The 22,953-nt window shown below is 40.4% G+C and overlaps 1 protein-coding gene across 7 annotated transcripts in view; it reads right to left on the reverse strand.

Annotated features, from left to right (window-relative positions):
* LOC108106407 (SH3 and multiple ankyrin repeat domains protein 1) overlaps nucleotides 1-22,953 on the reverse strand; it is a 39,451-nt gene that overhangs the window by 6,688 nt on the left and 9,810 nt on the right. The window contains exons 3-9 of one of the 7 annotated variants that reach the window (XM_017213419.2): nucleotides 19,886-19,903; nucleotides 3,598-3,723; nucleotides 3,191-3,522; nucleotides 2,954-3,122; nucleotides 2,475-2,669; nucleotides 1,971-2,037; nucleotides 322-786 (exon numbers count right to left, since the gene is read on the reverse strand). In XM_017213419.2, coding sequence (XP_017068908.1) covers nucleotides 322-786; nucleotides 1,971-2,037; nucleotides 2,475-2,669; nucleotides 2,954-3,122; nucleotides 3,191-3,522; nucleotides 3,598-3,723; nucleotides 19,886-19,903 — 1,372 coding nt within the window. The remainder of the gene's footprint in view (nucleotides 1-321; nucleotides 787-1,970; nucleotides 2,038-2,474; nucleotides 2,670-2,953; nucleotides 3,123-3,190; nucleotides 3,523-3,597; nucleotides 3,724-19,885; nucleotides 19,904-22,953) is intronic. The other 6 variants (XM_017213420.2, XM_041818062.1, XM_017213424.2 and 3 more) reach the window with 6 other exon arrangements.

Genomic DNA, 22,953 nt, shown 5'->3' on the forward strand with positions numbered 1-22,953 from the left:
TATTTTGATATATGAATACGATTTCCCTAACAATGTTTTAAAGTAAAAATAATTTAATCTGTGCAATATAGCAGAAAACTCATGCAATTTCATTTTTATTAATCAAAAACTACTTAAATGCATGCTTTAATTTTTATATATATTATTATTATTAGATATTATAAGTATACTTATCCATCTGACGCAGATATATATCTTTAAACTATGTACAAGAATCGAAGACCTAACTTTTCACAATCCCCCTCAAACTTACCACAAACTTAAACTTAGGCAAATGCAAATGAGATGAAAATCAAACCGAAAATCAAAGCCATTCCTCACCTGTCACAATGCTGATGTCATCCTCGTGGGATCGATGGCCGGAGGAGCCCTCGGATAGGCTGGAACTGGCTGAGCTATAGGCTCCCAGCATATGCTCTGAGGGGCAGGGCGATGGCGGGCCATGGAGCTGCAGTGTATGCAGGTGGGGCAACTGCTGCTGCTGCAGTTGCTGGTGGTGATTCTGGTGGTGCTGCTGGTGGTGCATATGCTGTTGTTGTTGTTGTTGTTGCTGATGATGTCCGGCATGGTGTTGGTGCTGCTGGTGGTTCTGATGTTGGCTCAACATCAGACCAACACCGCCAGCCCCGTTATTTCCGTTGGCAGTGCCATTCGTGCCGACCATTGCACCACCGAAACCACCTCCAGCCGCTGCCAGCAGAGCTGCACCGGCGGCTCCGTTGGCGCTCAACCATCCGATGCCCGAGCGACGTTTTGGATTGTAGCGCGGCGGTCCGCGGAAGGGAACTGTGTGGTGATTAAGGATATTCGCTTAGAAATGTGTGTGAGAGTGGTGGGTGGGTTGAGGAGTGGTTCTCATGGTTGGGTTTGGGAGTGATTGGTTAGGTTGTATGTCGGTTTATGTTAGTCAGAGGTGATCTAGTCCAGGACACTTCGTCAGTTACGGATTTCGTTTTAATTTGTTTAAACTCTTTCCCATTTCCCAATTTTCAGTTCGCTCTCTACTCAATCTATTGGGAATTTAAAAGGTCTTGAAATGAGAACAAAAATCAAAAGAAAATTCTAAGGAAAACCCTAAGCCAAGCCAGAGTACGAGCTTAGATGCCATGGACTCTTTACTTACACTTACTTACTGCTCATTTACCGAAGGACAAGCGACTGTTGTGGTAAAAAGCAAAAAGAGAACGAAGGACATTCTAGCAATGTCCTGCCAACGAACAAACAAACTCACTAGGAAATGTGATAAATGTGGATATGAAAGAGAACACTAAAAACATAGAACAAGAACGGCCAAAAAACATTTCCAGTGTGGCATTAACATGAACTATTTTTGATAACAGATTGATAACAGTTGGATAACAGTATGATAACAGTTTGATAACAGTTTAATAACAGTTTGATAACAGAGCAAATATATCTCAAAACAAGCAAATGCAAAATACGAAAATGTGTTTTTGGGTAAAGTATAGGTTAAACTTTATATAGAAACTTTAGATAGTACAAATATTTATATATATATACGATTATTATACATTGATATGGGGAGAGACCTAGATGATCAAGTTGGATGATTGATTGATTGATTGATTGATTGATTGATTGTTGAATGATTGATAAATGATATGCAAGTGTATTCAGAGAGAGAGAGAGAAAAACAGAGATGAAGTGAGACGCTCATGGGGAAAACTGATTCGAACTAAGTGGAAAGGAAACTAGTTTAGAATGTGACCAATATTAAAATTAGATTGAGTAGAGCAAACGAATTCAAAATCAGAAACTAAATAAAATCAAAAACATAACACGAAAGGAATACGTCTTAAGGGCAACCCAAAACATATTCCTCTCGAAATGGGATTTTGAGTTTTGATGAGTATGAAGTTAGTTCGGTTGCGAGTACGAGTCGAGTGTTTTTGTTTTTTTTTTCAGGTGTTGATTGATGGAATGATTGATTGAAATAGTCCAGCACTTACCTATATCCTCTGATTTGTAGTTCTCAATGATTTCAGCCAGCTCCAGGTTGCCGGCTATGACAGCCACCTAATGTTGTAGAAAATAGCATTGGATTAAAGAACCGTTAGACCATGAACCAGTAACCAAAGTTATTAAATCAAAAACTAACTTAGGTACTAAACTGAACTACAAGCATAACTACAGCAGCACAAAAGTACCAAACTTAGAGACTACAAACTACAAGTTATCAACAAAATTCAAAAAGTTTGGTTGGGTCTAGAGGTTACACGGAGAGAAAATGTCATAAAATATATTTTAAAATTTAATTTTTTGATTAGAAGTTGAAAACCAAGTTACAATTTGGATACTAACTAGTTTAAATATCATTTCAAACTAAAAAGATAAACTTTTTTACAGTTTGATAGTTTTTAACAGTTTTAAAATCATTGCAGACCAATGTAAAGACCATCTAGCTAGACATTTTCTCTCTGTATAGTTTCCAGAGTCCAGACACTGGGCTTTACCTGGTAGGGAGTTTGGTTGGCAAAGTTCTGGGCGCCGCGCTGGGCGCCGCGAAAGAGAAGCATTCTAGCACAAGCCTCTTGGTTGTTAACAGCGCACACATGCAGCGGACTATTGCCGGACGCATTGCGGCCGTCCATGTCAGCACCGTAGAACAGCAGGTGTTCCAGGTGCTGTACCAGGCCATGCCGACAGGCCTACGGATCGATTTGGAGACAGCCAAAGGATGCAGCAAAGATGCATATTGCCAACCCGCGGGTTACAAAGTATTAGCAAGCGAATTTTTTTTTTTTTTTTTTTGTTTACAGAGTTAGATAAGAAGAATTCCAAGAGAGAGAAGAGAAAGAGAGAGAGAGAATTCAATCATTAATTGGCTTTCAACGGTTGTGGGCCAACACCATTTCACCGGGATTTGGCTTGGGGTCAAAGCAGTTGCTGTTATGGATCTGTGATCCAGGGTCAAGGACCGCCACCGACTCACCTGATGAACCTCGTTCCAGCCCTGGCTGTCCTGGATTCCCAGTGTGGCATGGTCATGCAACAGACTCTCTGTGATCTTGGCCTCACACTTTCTGGTTATGGAGATGTACAAAGGTGTGATGCCACGCCCATCGCGGTAGTTTGGCGAGGCGCCCAGTTCAAGGAGGGTGCTGCAGGTTAAAAAATAAATCATTAGTATCTGTTTTTTCTTTAAAAAAAAAGTTGAGCTTCCTCTTACCTGACCGCCTCCAGGGAATCGTGCTCCACAGCGCGATGCAGGGCTGTGGTTCCATCCTTGGTCCTGTAATCCAACAAGGCACCTCCATTGACCAGAGCTATGAGCAGCTTATTTGGCTTCTTGGCTCCGGTGGCCACTGTCAGGGGAGTATCTCCACTCTCTGAGCAATGGAAATTTGGATCCAAGCCCTTGGCACACATCTTGGCTATCTTCTCCACATGCCCGCCATTTATGCACTCCAGGAAACGCCTCAGATTGGCCCGTGTGTGCAGAGCCTTCAGTTGGCGTTCATCCAGAGTCAGCATTTTGTACACGCGTCTCTTGTATTTGAGCTTAAGTTTTGGGGAAAAAAATGATATTAAATTAGAAAAAGGAAAACGTGAAAGAATGACAAGGCTTAGAGTTACCTCCAAATATCCCACGGGTCCGTTGAAGGGATAATCGCCCAGGCGGCGTTCTTCATCGAGGAATTTTCCCGCCTTGCCATTAGCAGGTGGGGCGAACAGGCCATAGTTGAAGCTCTCCTTCAGTTCCTGGAATCAAGAATAAAAACCAAGTGGGTGGTGAACATTTGAGTACGTGTGTGTGTGTATGTGGCTGAATCAGGTGCTCCATTGACGTGCTCAAGTCGTGCGAGTCCTACAAAAGACTTCCGGCCTAGCAATTGCTGAACTTCCTCTTGGTACTTGTGAGAGAAACACTGAGAGAAAAAACTTAAGCTATATATATAGCTTTCTGAGCTAAATACTGCCTGAAAAGTTTGACTAAAAGTTTGCCTATTTCGATTGCTATTTTCTTTCAGTGCACAAATAAGCATTGCCTGCTTTTAGGTACATGCGTTGTATCCCTTACAATGTCCTCGCTAATGAGCGCGTGACTGCAGCACCAACTATGTACTGGAGGCCACCTTGCAACATCCATGGCCCAACAGACATGCTGGCATTCATAATTTACCGCTGCCTTTAAGTGGCAATTTCTTGTTTTAATTAAACAAAAAAAGAATTTCCCAGCAGTTCTCCATCTTTTTGCCACCCCGGAAAAGTTGGTCTATAATGCAGATGCGGACTCCCAGAAAATGTCTCGAGTGTATAACGGGTTTGACATTGCCGCTGCATTAATTATGCAAAGTGCGTGTGCGTGTGTGTATGCAGACACACATGAGGCATGTATGGGTTACCGCTTTTCCGTGTTCTATTTGCCTTTAGTCCCCACGCCCTTAAGTGCCTGCTGAAGGCAGTTCCATGTTGCCTCATAATGTGCCAAATGTTGCCATTAAAGTGAACAGTTCGTCGTGGATCCCCCCTTGGCCTGGGTGTGAGCCAGATGTGTGGAAAATGGCTGAAGCAGTGGTTGGGGGAAGATGGCTTATGAGGCAAGGGGAAAGGGCTTTTCTTCCAACTAACTATATTAATGTATTGTCTTACAAGCTGATAGTTTCAGCAGCTGAGTTTGTTAGATAGTTTAGCATTTTACTTCACTTCTGAGTAGTTAATGGTTATAGTTTAGGTATTTAACTTTAAGGTTTTAATAAAAGTTATTTAGAAATTCAAATTCCTTCCTCTTTTAATAAAGTTTAAATACAGAAGCCAACAAGTTATGGGTTATTTGCATACCAGCCAGGCAATATCTGAATGCTATTCCGGCTATGTGCACTCTTTCTTTCCAGTCACGTTTCCGAGACTTTGTTTATATAGTTGGATCCCCGGTTTCATATGCAGCAGTGGCAGGAACAGCAACAGCTACAGCAGCAGCCCTTTTCTTTATGAAGCTAACAGCCCACCCACCCTTCCTTGGCCACATAAATTTCAACCACACAAACTAACACGCCCCCCGAGTAGCTGTTACTCCCACTCTTCATATTTCTCATCCCCAAAACTCCTTCACAAAACAACAAAACACGTTAACGGTTGTGCGCCAAATGGATTTTATGGCGCCACCCTCTGTCCTCTGCCCTTTGGACCGCACCCATTCCCCTGGATGATACTCCAACCCTCATCCTCTCACACCCTGGCTTCTCAGTTACAGTCTCAGTCATGCACATGCAAATTGCAGACACGTCGCTGGCCTAGACCCCAACAAAAACGACGAAGGGTGATAAGTTTTTAGATCGAAATAGGAAATACCCTGCCAATACAGATTGCTTTCAAACTTTGATTAAGGTTTTTGGATATATTTCTGAGTGAATTTAAGTGTTTTTTCTAGATTGAAGGATAATATAACATCCTAGCAGGATCTTTAAGTTCTCAATAAATTTTAAAGTATGAACCTTTTGAAATTCTCAGTCTAATCTTAAGGCTTTCAAAATTGACTTCGCTGTACCGAATGATCTTAAAACTGTTAACAGAGATACAACAACTCAATGGTTCTAAGACCCCCTCGCCTTAAGTTATTCCAAGAACCTTTTTCATTCTTCAAAGCTCCATAAATAACTCCCCAAGTGCAGTGCTTACTGTTGACCAGGATTACAATACCCTCTGCAAGGGTATAAAGGAGCAAAAAGGGATTCCCGTTTTTGGTTTTTTGGGGGTTGCCGCCCGCTCCTGCCCAAAGGGGACTGCTCAAAGTCAAGTTGTTTGCGCAAATTGCATTTTTATGAGTTTTGATTTCGATTTTCCAATCCGTAAGACGGCTCATAAAATAGCGTCGACACTCGGTGGGGATTACAAAAAGCCAAAAAGAAGGGAAAAAGGCAACGGTGCTGGGATGCTGTTTGGAAAAGTAATTTAGAACTTGTGCTCACTTTTTGGCTTTAAAGCACTTTTCAAACTGTTTTTGCTCATTTTGGAGGTTTCGTTTTTTTTTTTTTCGTTTGTTAGCCGTGCGACTATGTTGGCTGCTGTATGTTGGCCATAAATTCAGTTCGGCTGCAACAAAGTGGAGCAGGCGGAATGTGTATTCGACATATTCGGTTGTATTTTTGTGGCAGCGCGGCAGAGAGGCAAGGGGCAGGTGGCTGGCTATGTCCATAAATCATGGAGGAATTGCAACTGCAGCCAAGTAACATAACCAGCAGACCCAATGGCTCTCCGAAGGGTATATAGAAACAAATTGCAATTTGCATGAAATTTACAATATTGTGAAATTGGTTTGCGGGCAATTTGTAACGAGCAGAACGTGTAGGAAAACAAAGAATGCTTCTAAGGATAATTGAAGGTAATTTACCTTAGCTTTTCAGGAATTATGGGAGATTATATGCTTAGAGGGAAAACTAGATTATTATTTAATTTCCCACATAATACATAATAACAATCTTAGGTACATTAGACTTTAACATTGAAGAGCTTAGCACACCCAGCCAGTTGGAGAGTGACTGGGTGCCAGGCTCCGCTGGAATAATTCAATTCAATTTAAGTTTCCAATTGGCAATCTGCATGCACAGCACTTGGTCGCACAGTTCGAGAGCCACTAGAGAAGCAAGTGAGTAGTGAGTGTCAAGCTCAGATGCGAGAATCCAAGTAAATGTCAATGCAATATGTGTAAAGTGCGCTGTGCACTTGCTGCCAGCAAATAAGCGACTTCCTGTTCCAATAAGAAATACTAGCAAGACCCCGGAGGCGACTCGACAAGCACCAACAAAAGACATCATTGATAAATTGTCAAACAGTAGTAGTTGGTGATGTTGTTGTACTTGTTACTGCATTTGTTGCAATTGTTTTCTTGTTGATTGAAAGCAAAGCGAGAGGGAAATAGCTGCAGGTAAGCGTAAACAGTGCCAGCAAAAAGTAAATAGCCAGTCCGATGGACTGGACAGCCTCCAAGCATGGAAGTGGGTCGCCGACCATCTGTTGTTTTTCTACACAGAAAATTACGATTTAAATTTTTCTTAGTTTTAAGTTTAAGTTTTTAATATTGAAGTATTGAAAGATAATACTCTTAACTTCGAAATATATATCTTTAACTGACTTTTGCCAACGCCAAAAACCAAATATTTCTTCATTGATTTTCCTAATAAACGTAATAATGAAACTTTGCTAATTTGCCGAGATTTCTGTGGTTACGTTTACCGAAAATATATCAAAATCTCTGCTCAAATTATCTTTATTTTTCCCGTGTAGCTATAATCTCATTCTATTGCCGCAATTAAAGTCGCAACTAGCTGGAGGTTTGGAGTCTGCAGTTTTTAGTTTGCCGCTAAAGTCACGGCTTTGGATTTGCTTTGGTTTTTGGATTTCGCAGATTTCTGGCCCCTTCTGCGGGAAACTTTAGAGGCTTTATACATTTATGGTCTCATTAGTGTCAGCACATTTTTTATGCCTTTGATTTTTGAACATTTGTGTTTAGTTAAGTTTTGGCATTTTGGCAATGTACAATATAAAGTTTGGCAGTCACTGAGCCATCCAACTCCCACTCAGAGGGTATCGAATAACCAAAGATCTGAACCAAATGGGTTGACAAAGCAGCAAAGTGATAACGGAAGGAGAAGAAAAAAGGGAATGGCCAGTAAAAAAAGAAGCTGCACAATGGGACAAATGTGAGAAAATGTTAATAAATTCCTTAGCTCTTGAATTAATCGTATTTAATGATTTGAAATTACTAAACAAATATGTGATTAGGGAAATCTGCTTTTAAATTATTAAGGCCAGAAGTCCAGTAGAGAGAGTTCTAGTTTCCCGTAATGCCACCTTGGCTCTGTTTCAATTTTTTAAGCAAATATTTACACACATGCGCCAATATTAAACAACCGATCCATTTGCTGAGCAAACATGGGCTCTTTCTAGAACGCTTTAGCTGCGTCAGACTTTCTGAATCATTGGCCAACTTCCTGCTCATTAGCTTCTACATAACAATAATCCCCAATTGTCTTGGCCTAATGCTAAAAAGTCTTAAATTTTAACCGACATTTGATGTTTCCTCTGCCATTGTCTTTGCATCTTTGGCTCGTTTTGTGTTCTTTGTTGTGGAAGAATCTCCGATTCCGCTGATGTCTGTTCTTCTCAAGTTGCAGCCCAAGAGCCCAGGCTTCAACATCAATTTATGTAATCTGCCAGCTCACAAACAAACAACACACACACACACATACAGAAACACACGAAACACACCGTGGATGCTAAGTTCTGGGTTTGGACTTGGACTTGGACCTGGACTTGGTCACATCATCTTATAAATTTAGCTCGTTTGCCGAAAGGGAGCAGAAATACAGGCAGAAGATGGGATGCCTGCGGTTAACCGCAGAGCCACTTTGAATCGCAGTTTGGAGCCTCGAACAATGCCGCCTGAACATCGTAAAACTTGAACTATACACTGAGAATAATTCAGTTTCAGAACAGGTAGAACTTTTACTATGTCAACTGAATAGATTTTGACTTTCAGAAAGCTTGTTTAAGCTATCCATCGAGTCTCCGTATTCTACATTCTAAGATTCGTTTCTTACTTTTAATCTCCCAAAAATCGGTTATAATTTCTCTCAGTACTTTGAGCAAGAGATGCGTTCTGAAAACTGGTTTTCCAGCCGCGGTTTCTGTCCAACATTCGCATTCCTATCGCCCAAGTTCGAGTGTTTGGCAATTTTGCGGCGCTGAACTTGGAATGGTTTTGAGTTCGGTTTGTTTGCCCTTACAGATCACCATCACCTTCCTCTGCCCACAATCCCCGTCATCCGCCTTAGTGACACTCGGTTAATACACAGCTTATTAATTTATGCGTGAATTGACAACGGATTGCGGTAATTAATTTCAAGTTGATTGCATTTCGAGGCGCAGTTCAATTTATCACGAATCTTTGTGAACCCAATACCTGGATCAGTCATATCTGAATCATTGCATTAGCCTGTCATGCAGTGGAAAAAGTTATTAAGTTAACTTTATGAATTTGAAGTTGATTAATGACTTAAAGAGAACTAAGAGGATCCTTGTTTAAGGATTATCTTTACAGCAAACAGTGTTAGTTTTTACCATATGAATGCCCTTTTCTCGCTCTGCACAAATCTCTCTCATGGCTCCTCTTTTTCCCTTCAGGAGGTCAATGACGTGTCTTCCGCCTGCAGCCATTCGAGCCGCCTCAAAGTCAAAGTCAAAGCCATTCAGCAACAGAAAGTTTACAAGCTCCACGACGACCGACGACTCATCCTGAGCCCATCCCATTTACTGGCTGGCTGCCTGGAACCCTTAGGTTTGCTCTGCATCTTCTTGTTCCCTGTTTGGTTATCATAAAGTCTGGGCTGGAGCTGGAAAGAAGGGGTTTTCCCTTCGCTCTTACTTCGAAACTAGTTTCGTTTGGCTAGATTTTCGTGGGCAAAAAGCTGTGAGCTGGTGCTCCTGCTGCTGCTGCTGCTGCTTCTGCTGGTTGCCTCCTTTTAGGTGTCCGTCCGAGATGTTTGTCTTGTCATGCGCCCACCTACTAGCTAGCCAGCTAGCTAGCTGTTTTTAAGTTAAAGTTACACATAAAAAAGAGAGGGTTTCAGTGTAGTTTTTCTTACTGAAGAGCTGTGGCTAAAACGCTAATCAAGAAGGGTTAAGAAAACTTGGAAAAAGTTAATTCTGGAAGGTTAGTCCAAGAAAGCTAAGTTAAACCTCATAAAAAGTATTAAAATTTCTCATTTTGAGATTTGATATTATAAAAATCAAGAAATATCAATGTTCTTCCTACAAATTTCTCTCAGTGTGTCCTAGGAACTGAGGCGTGGAAGAAAGTGTTGATGTTGAAGACTTCTTTTGAGGCCTCCAACTCATCGCATCGAAGCCAACCCACCGAACATTTATCAGAGTCAAGTGCATTGAACTTCGCAATTCGCAATTCGCATTCGCCGACATGAAATTTATTTGCCCCACTGGGGGCGTGCCAGCGCGGCGCAACGCCCATCAGCCATTCATATATTTCATACACCCAGATGCATTTGGACAAATGCAGTTCGGTGGCGCCTCTGGGGAAGGGGTTGCTCGGCTATCTAGGGACAAAAGGACATTGACAGCAAGCGACGAAAGGTGAACTAAAACTGTAGAAAGAAAAATACAAAAAAAAACACGAGAATTTGCAGAAATGTAGTGGCAGGCTAAAGGATGTGGACAAGTGGGGGTAAGAGCAGCATAAAACTTGTGAATGCAGGTGACAGGCATTTGCAATAAAGCTGCTATCTGCAAAATGCCAAGAGCGGAACGAGAAACGCGGGTGGCGGGTGGCGGAAGGCAGCTAGCGTTTGGTGGAACGTCACCTGGAGGAAGAGAAAGGAGACCTTTCAGAGATTAACCGTTGACAATGTTGCATGGAATGCGGCAGTCCGTCCGAAAAAGCGAGCTTAAGAGCGCACACCGGCAGCATGACAGAACCATGTTGCCAAGATATTTACCCGTCGGTGTGTGGCATATGCCCCATCTGCCAGGCTAAGTGCCGAGGGGTGGCCTGGATGAGGTACAGAAAAAGTTTTGTAAATGCCTAGCCAAAGAACCTCCACGGTAGCGGCCGCACAGTTTGACAGGAAGTGGAAGAATTTTGCTAAAGCAGCACATGAAAAGTTCTATGTTTATGTTAGGTTATTCCCCAAAGGTTAACTTTAGTTAAGAAGTTAGAAGGAATTGCTTACTCTTCTTTGTTATTCCGTAAACTATCTACCAAAGAAGAGAATTTTAGTCCTTAGATAAATCAGTCAAAGCCTCTTTTAAGCCCCTATCAGAAACCTCTCCCTTATTCCTCATTCTCTCAAATTCAATTTTTTCTCTCGAACTAATGCAGTTAGCCTAAACAAATTTCCAGCGCAGACTGCACCAGAAGGGAAAATCAATATTTACATAGACACAAGACCCCAGACAACAGCTAGCAAACGAACAAACAAACAAACAAGAACAAGCCAAGGCAGACATTAAAAACAAAAACACAGGAGGCCAACAACATGCATCTGGCTAAGTACGGGGATATATATATATATATATACGTGTCTGGCGATTATGACTGCCTAAGACGAGCTTCATGCCGCCGGAGACTGAAGACTGGAGGCTGGAGCATAGAGAAATCCCCCATCTCGCCATGTCTAGGCTTGAATCCAAGCAGCGGAACATGCGACAAATTTCCCGAACGCACAGGGGGGAGGTCCAAGTGTAAAGGGTCTCTCTCTGCCAAGGTATTTTTCCTTTTTTGGGGTTAAAGAACGGTGGAAATGCTTTCAGCATTTTCATATTCATATTTCGTGAGGATGAAAGAAGGAAAAGTGCGGAGGTTCATGGGTAAAACATGCGGCTGCATGGCAAACAAACAAAACAAAATATAAATAAAGGGAAATGAAAAGTCAAGACGAAGCAGGGATACTCTATGTTAGATGGGTAGTTTAAGGGGTTTTTGAAACTTAAATAGTTTAGTAAGGATTAGGAAGCCAAGTACATCCCCCTTGCTGTATAGGTTTTTCCTTGAAATCTCCTCTAAATCAAGTTTAATCCTAGCTTCTAAGCTTCTCCTAAGAAAGTTAAAATAGTTCCCTAGTTCACCTTCTTTCTCGGCCAAAGTAAATCCACCCTCAGTCAAGAACCACAAAACCATAAAGCAAACAGTAAAACACCAACCACTAAGGGTGGTTGTGGGAAATTTTTAAGAAATATCTAACAAGAAAGAAAAACACCCAAAAGCGTTTTTCCAGCTGAGGACTGAGAGTGCATTGGCATCTCTGGCAGGAAGGAAAGGATATGTAAACTGGCCATCTCAAAAGTAGCCAAGCCAGTGAAAGGTTCAGCAGAGAGAGGCCTCCGTACACTTATTAGCCATTTCCATTTCTATGTCAAAGTCATTCCACTGGACAATGTAGAACAATAAAATGCGCCACACTAAACGATACACGACACACAACACACGACACGACGACTTGGCACACAGGCACTGGCACTGAGGTAGGGGCACCATAATGATGATAATGATGCCAATGATCGGTTGGAGTTGCAGAGACATGCCCGACGTGTCCGACGATTCTTTCACTGACCATTTGCTGAACACACTCGAATTGCTAATCGATTCGATGCCAAACGTGCTCCATGCTTAACCGTACTTAGTCCATCCAAACCGATCCGATCCGATCTGAGGCGGATCAATGGATCCGATCCATCGGTTGTTGCATTCGACTGGAAGCCAAAGCCATTCCCCCCATTTGTTCTGGCCACTTTCTTTCTTGGCTTTCTTGGCTTATTTATGTCAGCGATTGGAGTTCTCTGTTCTTTCTCTGAGCCAACCTTTACTTTACCGTTCTTGGTCAGGCATAAGCTGTGTAATTTTGGCCATTAAATTAATTATGGCCAACTGTGTAAGAAGCATTTGGGATTGCTCTAGGAAAAACCCACCCAATTTGCTTCCCTTTCTTGTTGTTTTTTTTTGGGTGGGGGGCCATAAACGAACGTAGCCACCCTTGAAAAAAGCAAATGAAAATTATACATTTCACTGCGTAAATAGGAAAAGCGAAATCCTCAAGGAATTTGCTTTACGTTTTTTGGGGGTGGCTTAGCAAAAGGTTTCCTAATGACAAACCTTGGAAAATTCGATTTCTTTAGGTTAGGAATTTTCATTTGAAGTTGTGTTGTAATGTAACAATAGTTTGGGGGTAGTAAGGTAAGTTTGAAATTAAGTAGTGGAGGAAGTATGTCAAATTCAGAGGTTAGAAGATAGAGAACCCTCTTAAAAAGCAGTCTGAATGTTGCATAACAAACCTAAGTTAGAATATTCGTTTTAAACTTCAAAATCGTTCTATAAAATATAAACTTCCTAGTACGAAATAGCAACAAAATCCCTTTACTAACCCCTTTAAATTCCCTTCTCTACACTAAAACTATTTTAATCATCACCATATGTACAGTATATATATAGACAAACCCTCCTCTCTACCTATATATTCTAAGCTTCCCTTTTCTATTTGCACATCCTTACATATCCAAGTCACATTGACCTCTTTTTCAGGCCATGCTGGGTGGTGCAACCCAAAAAAAAAATAGCTGCACCGCTGGCAATGCTGGCAGCCATTTGCCCAATCAATGCAACACCAAGCGGACAACGGACCAGTGGACTCTCCGGACAACGGACAACGGCTAACTGCAAACAAGTTGGCAAACAAACTTCCGTCTCAGTGCACTTCAACACTCCAACAATTGCAGAGCAGCTACAGAGACAGAGTCAGAGTCAGCGAAAGAGACTCAAAACACGCTGACTGACTGATGCCGCTCAGCGGCTGCGGTGGCAGCTTATTGTGACCCAAATAGACTGCCATCGGTCAACTGACAGCCAAACGCCAAAAGGAAAGAAAGCGCTGCAGAGGTGTAACCACTGGATGGATACAAAGATGTACGAGTATATAGGTAAACAGATATGGAGACTAAGAGGGGCAGCCATTAGCCGAGTGGCGATGTCAAACTGCAACTGGCATTCGTTGGTGATCAACCTGGGTTGACAGCTTGTCGGCTGAGCCCTTGAAGCCCCGCATCAAATGATCAAAAGCCGATCAGGTAAAGATCAATTCAAGACAAATGAGACCTTGGCTTGGGGTGTAGTGTTTGCAAGGGAACTTAATAAACTTATATTATTATCATAAAGTTAGTTCCTTTCTTGACTTCAAAATTGATTAAGAAATTTAAGTAATAGACACACTTTCTTATCACTTGATAGATTTTCTAAGATTTATATCTTCAAAGATTCAACTTCATTACGAAAACAATAAAGCTTTGATCTAGTTCACGATAGCACTTTACTTTCAAACAGAAGCAATTAAGTATACGCAGCGTGCGCAATCTTTTAGCAGGGCAATTAACGCCGAGCATGTGGCATGTGGCAAATGGAAACTCACTTCATATCGTTACAGACCATAAACAAAACGGCGAAAAAAACGCTTTGAATTCCCGGCAACTCGAACTGCAACTGCAATTGCAGTTTCAGGTGTGAATAAGAAAAAAATACAAAAAAAATAAGCAAAAACTGCAAAAAGGAAAATATTTTTAGGCTTCGCAAACATAGGAAAACTCCAATGGCTGATAAAATCCAGCTGCTGGCCAAGTGTGAAAATTGTCGAAAAACAGCTGGCCAACGATTACGATTTTTGTGTATTTTTCTTAAGCTTTTCCGATTTTCCAGAACACAGTACAGCAGGGCCCAGGCCATGTTCTATGAGGCGGCGGTTTGTCGCAATTTAAATTTTTGTTTAGCGCGGCTTTTCTAGTGGCTGCAACTTAACGGTAAACGGAGGCAAAAGGGTGCCCACAAATGGTAAAAGCAACTCGAATGCGAAAATTTATGCAGCCATGGGAGCTAAAAGTTGCAGCTGCCATGGCTGGAAAAACTGACCGCAGCCATATTTGACAACGGAACGTGCTCTGGAAGTCTTGGCCAACGTTCTTGGACCCATTTTCTCGTCCCCAATCCGACTGCCCCCACTCGGCGATCTTGGCTTTTAAATCAATCTCTGGAGTGGTCGCTGCGGTCTCTTGGCCCTTTATTTACGGTTCAGTGATTTTTCCAGAGGTGAACGGGACACAAATTGCATCTAATGATGAATTTGTTTCACCTGAAAATGGAGCAGTATGATTGGGTATGCCAAATCCCCTTTTTGTATCTTTTTTTTGGGTCAACTTTGGTCGGCAAAGTGCCACTTGTAATTAGGGAACATTTCGCGATTGGGCTTGGGCCATAAACATGTGGCCAACGACTTGAGCTATCAGCTGGCCATCGAAGACCCAAAGCCAAGTGTTTGCAGTCTGGAGGTAGGAAAAAGTTGGCAATTCCTAGGCACAAAATCTCACAGCTCGTAAATCGATGGGAGTAGCTTTCAGAGATGGAGACATAGGTACAGAGAAGGAAAGGGTCTGTAAGTTATTTTGGTATAAAAAAAAAAAAAATAATAATAATAAAAACTATTAAAAAGAAACAAGAAAACTTAGAAATCTGTCTTTCAGAGCTAATAAATTAGGACTCATAACGCAAAGTTTGATTGGGAGGAAGCTTTGCTTGAAAATGTTAAAAATAAGTTTAAGTTTTCGTTCTTTTTAGGCAATGAATTATACAAAGTAAAAGATATATATAAGATATATCAGCAAATAGGTCACAAAAAGAAACTTCTCTTTTATATATTCAACAACAAACAACCCACCTTTTTTCCCCAGTGCAGTCAAACCCCTCTGTATGTTTTGGGGCGTCGCCTGGCGCGCGAATTATGCCACCAACGTGCAAGCAAATGGGAAATCTTTTTTTTTCGGCTTACTTCGGTTTTTGTTTTTGTTTGTTGTTTCCCCTCCCTGTGCACTCGCCATCCCACCACCCAGCATTGTGCTTTCTGCCAAATTGCAATTGGAGACTTTGCCAGTTGCAGACTCAAAGCTAGGAACTTGCAACTGGCGATGCTGCACGTGCACCATATCGGAAACTAGTTTTTGCTACTTTAATTTGGCCAGCCGCGGCATTTCGTATCCAAAAAGATAACTGCCTTCGGCTAGCTGGAAAAGCTGGAAAACCAATGCTGAAGGACATTTGGTGTCTATGGCAAATGAGGCGGAAAAACTGCGAGAAAACAGAAATAGCGGTGCAGACTGAAGGCAGCAAAAGGAAAGGTAAGAGGAAAAAGCAAAGGCAGATTGTACACGAAAAATCTAATAGGAAGATAAAGTGTTCTAGAAGGTTAAGACTAGGTGGTACCCTTTAAAAAAATATTACAAAAAAATGTAAATAAATTGTAAGAAACCTAAATTTTAAGAGAACTTTTTAGTAATGTCTAACTTAATGGTAAAAAGATGAAGAAAAATCTTTTCAGAATGCCAAACAAAGTTCCAAAATGTCTTTGTTAAGTCTTAAATACCGAATTGAAAACACCCTAAAACCATTTCCCATTTACAGGGAACAGCTTGCCATACAAAAAAAAAAAACAAAACGAAGGCAAAAGGCAAACTGTTTGGAAAATTGTATCGAACTATCTGCGGCTTGTTTGAGTTTGACTTGCAGGCTGTGTTCTCCTCCTTCCTCGACTTGCCTCCTTTTGGCCAAAGTCAATTTTACAAGCAATGAACTCGAGATATTCTCTGCGATCCTCCTCATTCTGGCTCTCTCTGTCCCCTTGACTGGCTGCTACATTTTCGCTGCAAGCATTTTGCTGGCGTCAAAAGTTCTTTTCTGTGGCGTTAGTTGCAACTAGGGCCATGGCACGCCCACTAAATTGCCAGCATATTTGCCCGCTTGCCAGAGAGATGGAGAGCGCAGGCCTTACTTAGACCTTCCTTATCCTGCCTCCACCTCTTTCGTCCCTTCCCTGGCTTTGTCGCTTTGGCAGTACGTTAAAATAGCTCAAGTGGTTGCAGCTAAGCGATGGGAGAAGGAGGAGGCCAACGAGAAAGAGGCGTGGCAGCGGTGGAGGGGCATTCAACCTGGCCCCAAACACAAGCACAGACATGCACATTCCTCGAACTCTTAGTGCCTTTGGCACAGTTATGGATTGCACTGAGAACAAGTTGGGAAATCTTTGGGTTTAGGAAATCAGAATTTAGGGATTATAAGTCAGGAGAACTAAGGAAAGTATCTTAATAACAGTTAATAAAAGTTCCTGAAAGATCTCATTAATATCAAGTTTAAACCAATATATTTCTGGCTAAGCATCACTTCTCCAAAAACTATTTATATCTTTTAAGTACGACTACAAAATACTTAATAGTTTTCCTCTGTGTGGGCTTTAGCTATTCTTTAAACCCATAGTCTGCATTTGGACATGAGCTGGTGAGCTGGTGAGCTGCTAAAGGAACTCAGGCACCTTCTCAACCGAACTCAACTCGACTGGATTCGCACCAATTGAGCTGTGATTTAAGTACGCCATAAATGGTGAAGTGCGAGATTGAGATACTCGGCATACGGGTTTCTTCTTACCTGCAAAAGAGAAGAAAAAACGAAGCATAAGTTAAGTTTGCTCAATCAATGGCTAATCGTTAGTAATATGGGTTGGGGTCTTTACAATAATGCTGGTATGCCAGTTAGCCTAGCCTAGCCTTCCTCCTTCCCTCCCGCTTTCCAACACTCAACATTTCCAGATCATCATAATTATAATATCCGTTCGAGAGGGGTTCACCACCCGCTTCAGTGCTCAATTCATATAAACATAAACATTCTATATTCACACAGAGAACGACGACGACTTTTTAAAACAAATTGACGCAAACTAATGAACATAATCTAAAGCCACACATATACCAGTACCAACGGCCACCGGAAGTGCTTCATTGTTCGGCGTTGGGGCGTCGGAAATTGAAAAGCAACCCAAAACCAACATCAAATTTAAATTTGCAAAAAAACAGACAGAGAGAGAGAGAGAACCGAATAAAGTTAAGCAACATAAAAGTGCCATTAAAAATTTAGTTAGAGGGCAGCTCAAACCGAATGCCACACACACATGAGAAGGAAATTACATTTATGCGAGTGTTTTTTTGTTCTTTTATTTTTCTTTTTTTATTTTATTTTTGAATTTGAACTTGCGTTGTTCAATTTGCCTGCCGCCACACTTGAGCGCTCTAAAAAATGCTTTCAACTTTCCGCACTGCTAAGAGCCGTTGGTCGTCACCTCGTTTGTTTGCTTTTCACAGCGATTATTTCATTTATATTTGATTTTTAATTTTGTTATTTATTTTTGTTATTTATTTCCAAAGCAAAGCTTTTAATTTTGTCAACGTTTTAAGAGGATTTTATGCAGTTTAAAACTGTGGAAATAATAGTATTTAAGCGAGAATTCTATGCTTGATTTAAAAGCTTTATTAGATGGCTAAAATCCTTGGCAATTATTGGTTTTAGCATGAGGTTATGGTAATCGAAACGAAACCTGTAATGGAGTCTAGCTGGTAATCATTATTAAAACGCCAACTCAAAGTCATATTTTAATGTATTGGATTTATCAATGTACCACACAGAAAGAAAAAGTAAACTTATTACATTTTTGATTAAAATTGTTTGAAAAAATAATGAAAATGAAAAACTTTCTATTTATGTTAATTTATTTCATGTAAAAATTATTCTCCAGTTAATTTTCAGTTTTAGTTCTTATAATTTTTAAGATTTTCTCTTAATACTTCAACTTAAACTTATTTTCCCTGCATTTACTGATCTAAAAACCTCTTTCCCATATTAATTTTGTGACGCATTTAGAATTTTACAGTTTACAGTTTGAAAACAACTGTAACTAACATTTCTGTTTACGTTTTGCAATTATTGCTGCCTTTTATTCTCTAACAGTTTTAAAGCCATTTCAGGTTCACTATTTTTTTGCTCAAATCAAATCACTACAATTACTTTCAGCTTTTGTTCAAACTGTAACACTCCCTCATCTATTTTTTAACGTTTTTTTTTTTCTACCGCTATTATTGTTCAAGTCAATTACCCCGCTTTATGCAACTTTCATTCATTGGTACATGAAGCGATTAAAGCGCTGGAACTGAAATAATTTCACAGTCAAGGTCGTTTAAAGGGCGACTTAACAAGTTGATTTGTTGCCACTCACTCATATATTTCTTTCAGTTGGTTGAACTGTTAAATTGTTAGCCCACAAATAAAAATTAAAAACGAAACAAAGCCCAGCTTTTGTCGGAGTTTTATGTCCCCAAAAAAAAATTAACAACCATCTGAAAAACAGCATAATAAATGGCTATTATGAACGAGATTTCCGAATTCACATAGAAATAAATACAAAACAAATACAAAAACAGTTGAGAAAAAGTTTCACCAAAATATTTTCTGTTGCTTTGAAAGTTTTGTGTAAATTATTTGTTTGCCCTGCCGCTTGCCGATAAAATGTCAGAAATTTTGTTGAAAATATTTGTGGTCTCAGTCTCTCGGCGGTTCACGATAATGTTATCGAGAACTGTCCGCAGGCACAGTAAAAACCAAAAAAAAAAAAAAAAAAGGAAACCACTCACAGTGGTCATGGATATATCCATTTGCAGCTCTGCTCTGCCCCTTCTCGTCCCTATCTATTATCTCGTTTCTTGCTCCATTTGCAAATGCCTGAAGCGCCTTTTTTCCTATATTTTTATCCCTCCTTTTTTTTGCATTTTAATTGAATTACAAGGGAGGAGTGTTGGCAAATCCCCAAAAGGGGGGCTTGCATGATCCTAAAAAAAACACAGTTCCTGGCGTGGCGTGTTAGAGGTGGGAAGGGGCGGGGGTCCTCCAACTCCTAGCCATAAATCTGTAACTGTTTGCTGTACTTGACACATTTCGTAGTTGGAACTGAAGTTGCCTCGCTGTTGTCTCCTCGACTCTGCCACAGAGCAACAGCGCTACAGCGAGTGTTGCAACTTGCAACCAAATATTTGCGTAGGTGTTCGAACGAAACGAGTGTCGCCGCGGGTTTCGTGTCAATTAAAATTAAACTTAAACTTAAAAATTAATAAATATTTATTGCCGCCAGGCAGGGGAATGTGATAGGATGTTAGAGCTGAAGGAAAAGTTATCTTGAGTTGGAAAATCAGAGATGAATTTGAAAAGATTATAGTTCTAAAATTTTTATTAAGTACTTTTAAAAGGGATTTGCCATTTTCAAGCACTTAACTTCCTTTAACTGATGATTTCCCAATAAAAATAACTTTTTGCTTAAACTTAAAGAACTCAAATTAAACTCATATTTAACTCAATACTCCCAGATGAAATGATTGATGTAATGAAATTTCAGCCTTTCCGAGCAATTAAGCATTCCCTTAAGTGCTGCGGAAAGGCATTATTCATGGTATTATCTTCTCCATATGCGAATATATATGAATGGGTGTATTAAAGCCAGCCACCAACCTTAAACCAAAAGGCCACCTGCAATGGATGGCCAAGTAGATGAAAGTATATATAGCCCACGGGCAGGCAGGATCAGTTGCGATTCAAATATTGAGGCGTGTAAATACAATCCGCAATTTTATACGTGTTTATTCGATTCCAAGCAGGTCAGATTGCGTATACGCAGCGTTGGCGTTGCAAGCCACATCATTTCCATTTAACATTTTCGTGGCAGTCATCAGGCCCATGTTCCATGTCAGCGTGTGTTGTTTATTTTATTTAACGTTTAAATATTTAATTTGTTTGGCATTTAATTAAATAAAAAACGCCAAGAGCAGCAACGAAATTAATGAAAACAAAACATTTTAATTAATAACGAGAGGAATCTTGTTGGTTGATGTTATAGTTGCCTGTCATGCCGCATTACAATGTTTTCCGTTTTTATTTCTATATACACACTTACTATATATATATATATGTGTATGGATATGACATTTACATGTTTAGCTTACATATATTTTACATATCACGCATACGCAATGTAAGCCAGCGTGAGCAAGCCAAATGTCATAAAACTCTTTTTCATGAATTTCATTTCATTTAAGTTGATTTTTTGTACACTTTATGATCCCTGGAATGTTGTGCTGAATTAAAGCATGATACATTTGCATATAGCAAAAGGGGATAACTGGAATATTTATATGGATTCTATATACTATATATATGCCATGACCTTTTACATGCCTCAAACACACACACACATTGTTCCCTGTGCCATCAAATGGCTGTAAAACTTTACCACTTCATTGTTCCCTTTTGCCTTTCCCATTTTGCTTCTAGTATAAAATTCAATCTCAGCCATGGACTATCCAATCGAGTGCACGGAGAAAGCTCTATATCGGCAGCATCTTTATTGCTGAGAACAATGGATTCAGCTTTGGCAGGAAGACTAAAGCGGAGCTACCCTCCAAGCAGGGAGCGAAATTATCCACAAAAGTATGTGACATTCTGTCGTTTTGCTAGGCAGCCAGAATGAATAATGCGTTGGCGGGGGCCCAAGTAAAGTTCTCACCCGAATTAACGGTTCAATGGAGGGGCACAGAGAAGAACACCCGCTCCCGCTCCCTCTCCCTCTCCCTCTACGTCTAGATATAGACACAGATGGGTCCTGCAACTGGGTCTCTATGCCACTTAAGCGCTGTATGAAAGAGAGGAGTGGGACAAAAAGTCGCTGAAATGATGTCGTGCGTGCGCAAACTATGCGGCGTCATTAAATCTAACGAGCGTCTAGAGATTGGATGGGCAAAGAAACTCCAAGGGGGTTTTACATATATATATATACTATATATATGCCAAAATGTCTACATTTTGATGTACAATTTCAGAGTAAAATCCAAAACTTTTCCCAGTAAATCCCTCCGAAAGACAACTCTCTGCTTGCAATTTGAAACTACACTTTAACTTGGCTTAATTGAGGCCCATTGCCCATTAACTTAACCTAATTGCCATTGTTGGTTTCTGGGCAATTTTAGTCAAAGATTTATTGTGTTTATTTTGACCAGAAATGGTCTAAATTGATTAAAGTTGCGTTGGTCGTAAATAAAGGGCTTTTAAGGAAATGTCTCTCTTAGCCAAATACACACAAGATGCCGTTGACCACATTAACACACACTTGACTGAAAGTAGTTTTCTTTTTCATACTTTTTTTTCTCCTCCTGCACTTTGGCTTATCCTATCTGTCTGTCTGTCTGTCTATTCCTGTTGGAAAATTGTTGGAAAAGAGCATTCGATTAGATTTCCCCTTTGATTTCAGCTCTAGTCTTTGACTGATTTATGGTGCTTGCACTTTTTACTCAACTAAGTTGAAATTTAAGTTAAAGAAAAGTTTTGTAAATGAAATTTAACAACAAAGTTTGTGTTAACTTAGAGCAACAGTCAACTAACTAAATAAGCTAAGTCATAGCAGTTTCTATAATTTTTAAAGAATTTTTTAAGCCTTTCCTTCTCCTATCTTAATTCCCTTAAAACTATTCCCTACACGTATTTTCCATTGCCACCTTAGATCGAAAACTGAGCCACCGATTAATCCATATGCGGCTAAGCTTTCCTTACTGGTTTCTTATCGCCACGAGCCAATGCTGAACTTCGGGCCAAAACAAAGCCCATTGGGGTATTACAAGCAAAACGACTTAGACGCAAAAACCGGTAAGTAACGCCCACCCAGAAACCGTAGGAAAAAGACAGCTAAAAAAAAAACAGCAAGTAGAGATCAGAAAACAGCTTCAATTTCGATTTGATTAGCAGGCGGAAGTTGAGATGCCAGCGAGGCCCACACACAGAAAACACACACCAAATTGGAGCAGCGACATATTGGCTGAGTGACTGAATGACTGACTGGCTGACTGACAGACGGATTGACTGATTGATGGATGGTGTGAAGTTTAATTGAAGTTTGGAATGAATAAAGCAGATCGGTCATTGAAAGCGAATTCCTCAGCAGACATCTAATATAACTTTTATAGAACCCAACGACGACTCCGTTGTCAAGTGTCCCCAGTCGATAATAACCAGCCGACCGATAAAATGTGAAATTACTGCCACTCACGTTTGTCTTAGTCTTCGGGATTTACTCAACTGTTCTACGGTTATCAAAGGCTCTTTCAACAGGTTGAGCAAAAAGGCGTTGAGAAGAAAGAAACCTCAATTGGACTGCAAATATTTGTGCCATGATGATAGCATGAATCGTATTCTTTATGACGGTACTATATATGGATGTGTTTATAGGGTTTTATGTTCCGTTTGCAGGTGAAAAAACTGCGATAAGATATGCGGCTGAGTTCGCTGATTGATATATGGCTATGGAAGCAGGAAATGTGTCTCGATAACCTGATATGCTTTTTCAGTTTTAAAGAGGTGGAATAATTGGGTGGAAATCAGGGGGTATATTAAGGTTTAATAATTAAAAATTCTTCTGGGGAAAGTACTTAGTTTACTTCTTCTGGTAATGCCTTTTTGCCAGTTTAAACTGTATTCCTTTTGAACTTATGTTAGTTAAGGAAAATCTAAGTTTTTCAGGACAAACTTGCCTA

This window comes from Drosophila eugracilis, unplaced genomic scaffold (genome assembly GCF_018153835.1).
Source record: "Drosophila eugracilis isolate 14026-0451.02 unplaced genomic scaffold, ASM1815383v1 contig_1172, whole genome shotgun sequence".
In the NCBI taxonomy this organism is placed as follows: domain Eukaryota; kingdom Metazoa; phylum Arthropoda; class Insecta; order Diptera; family Drosophilidae; genus Drosophila; species Drosophila eugracilis.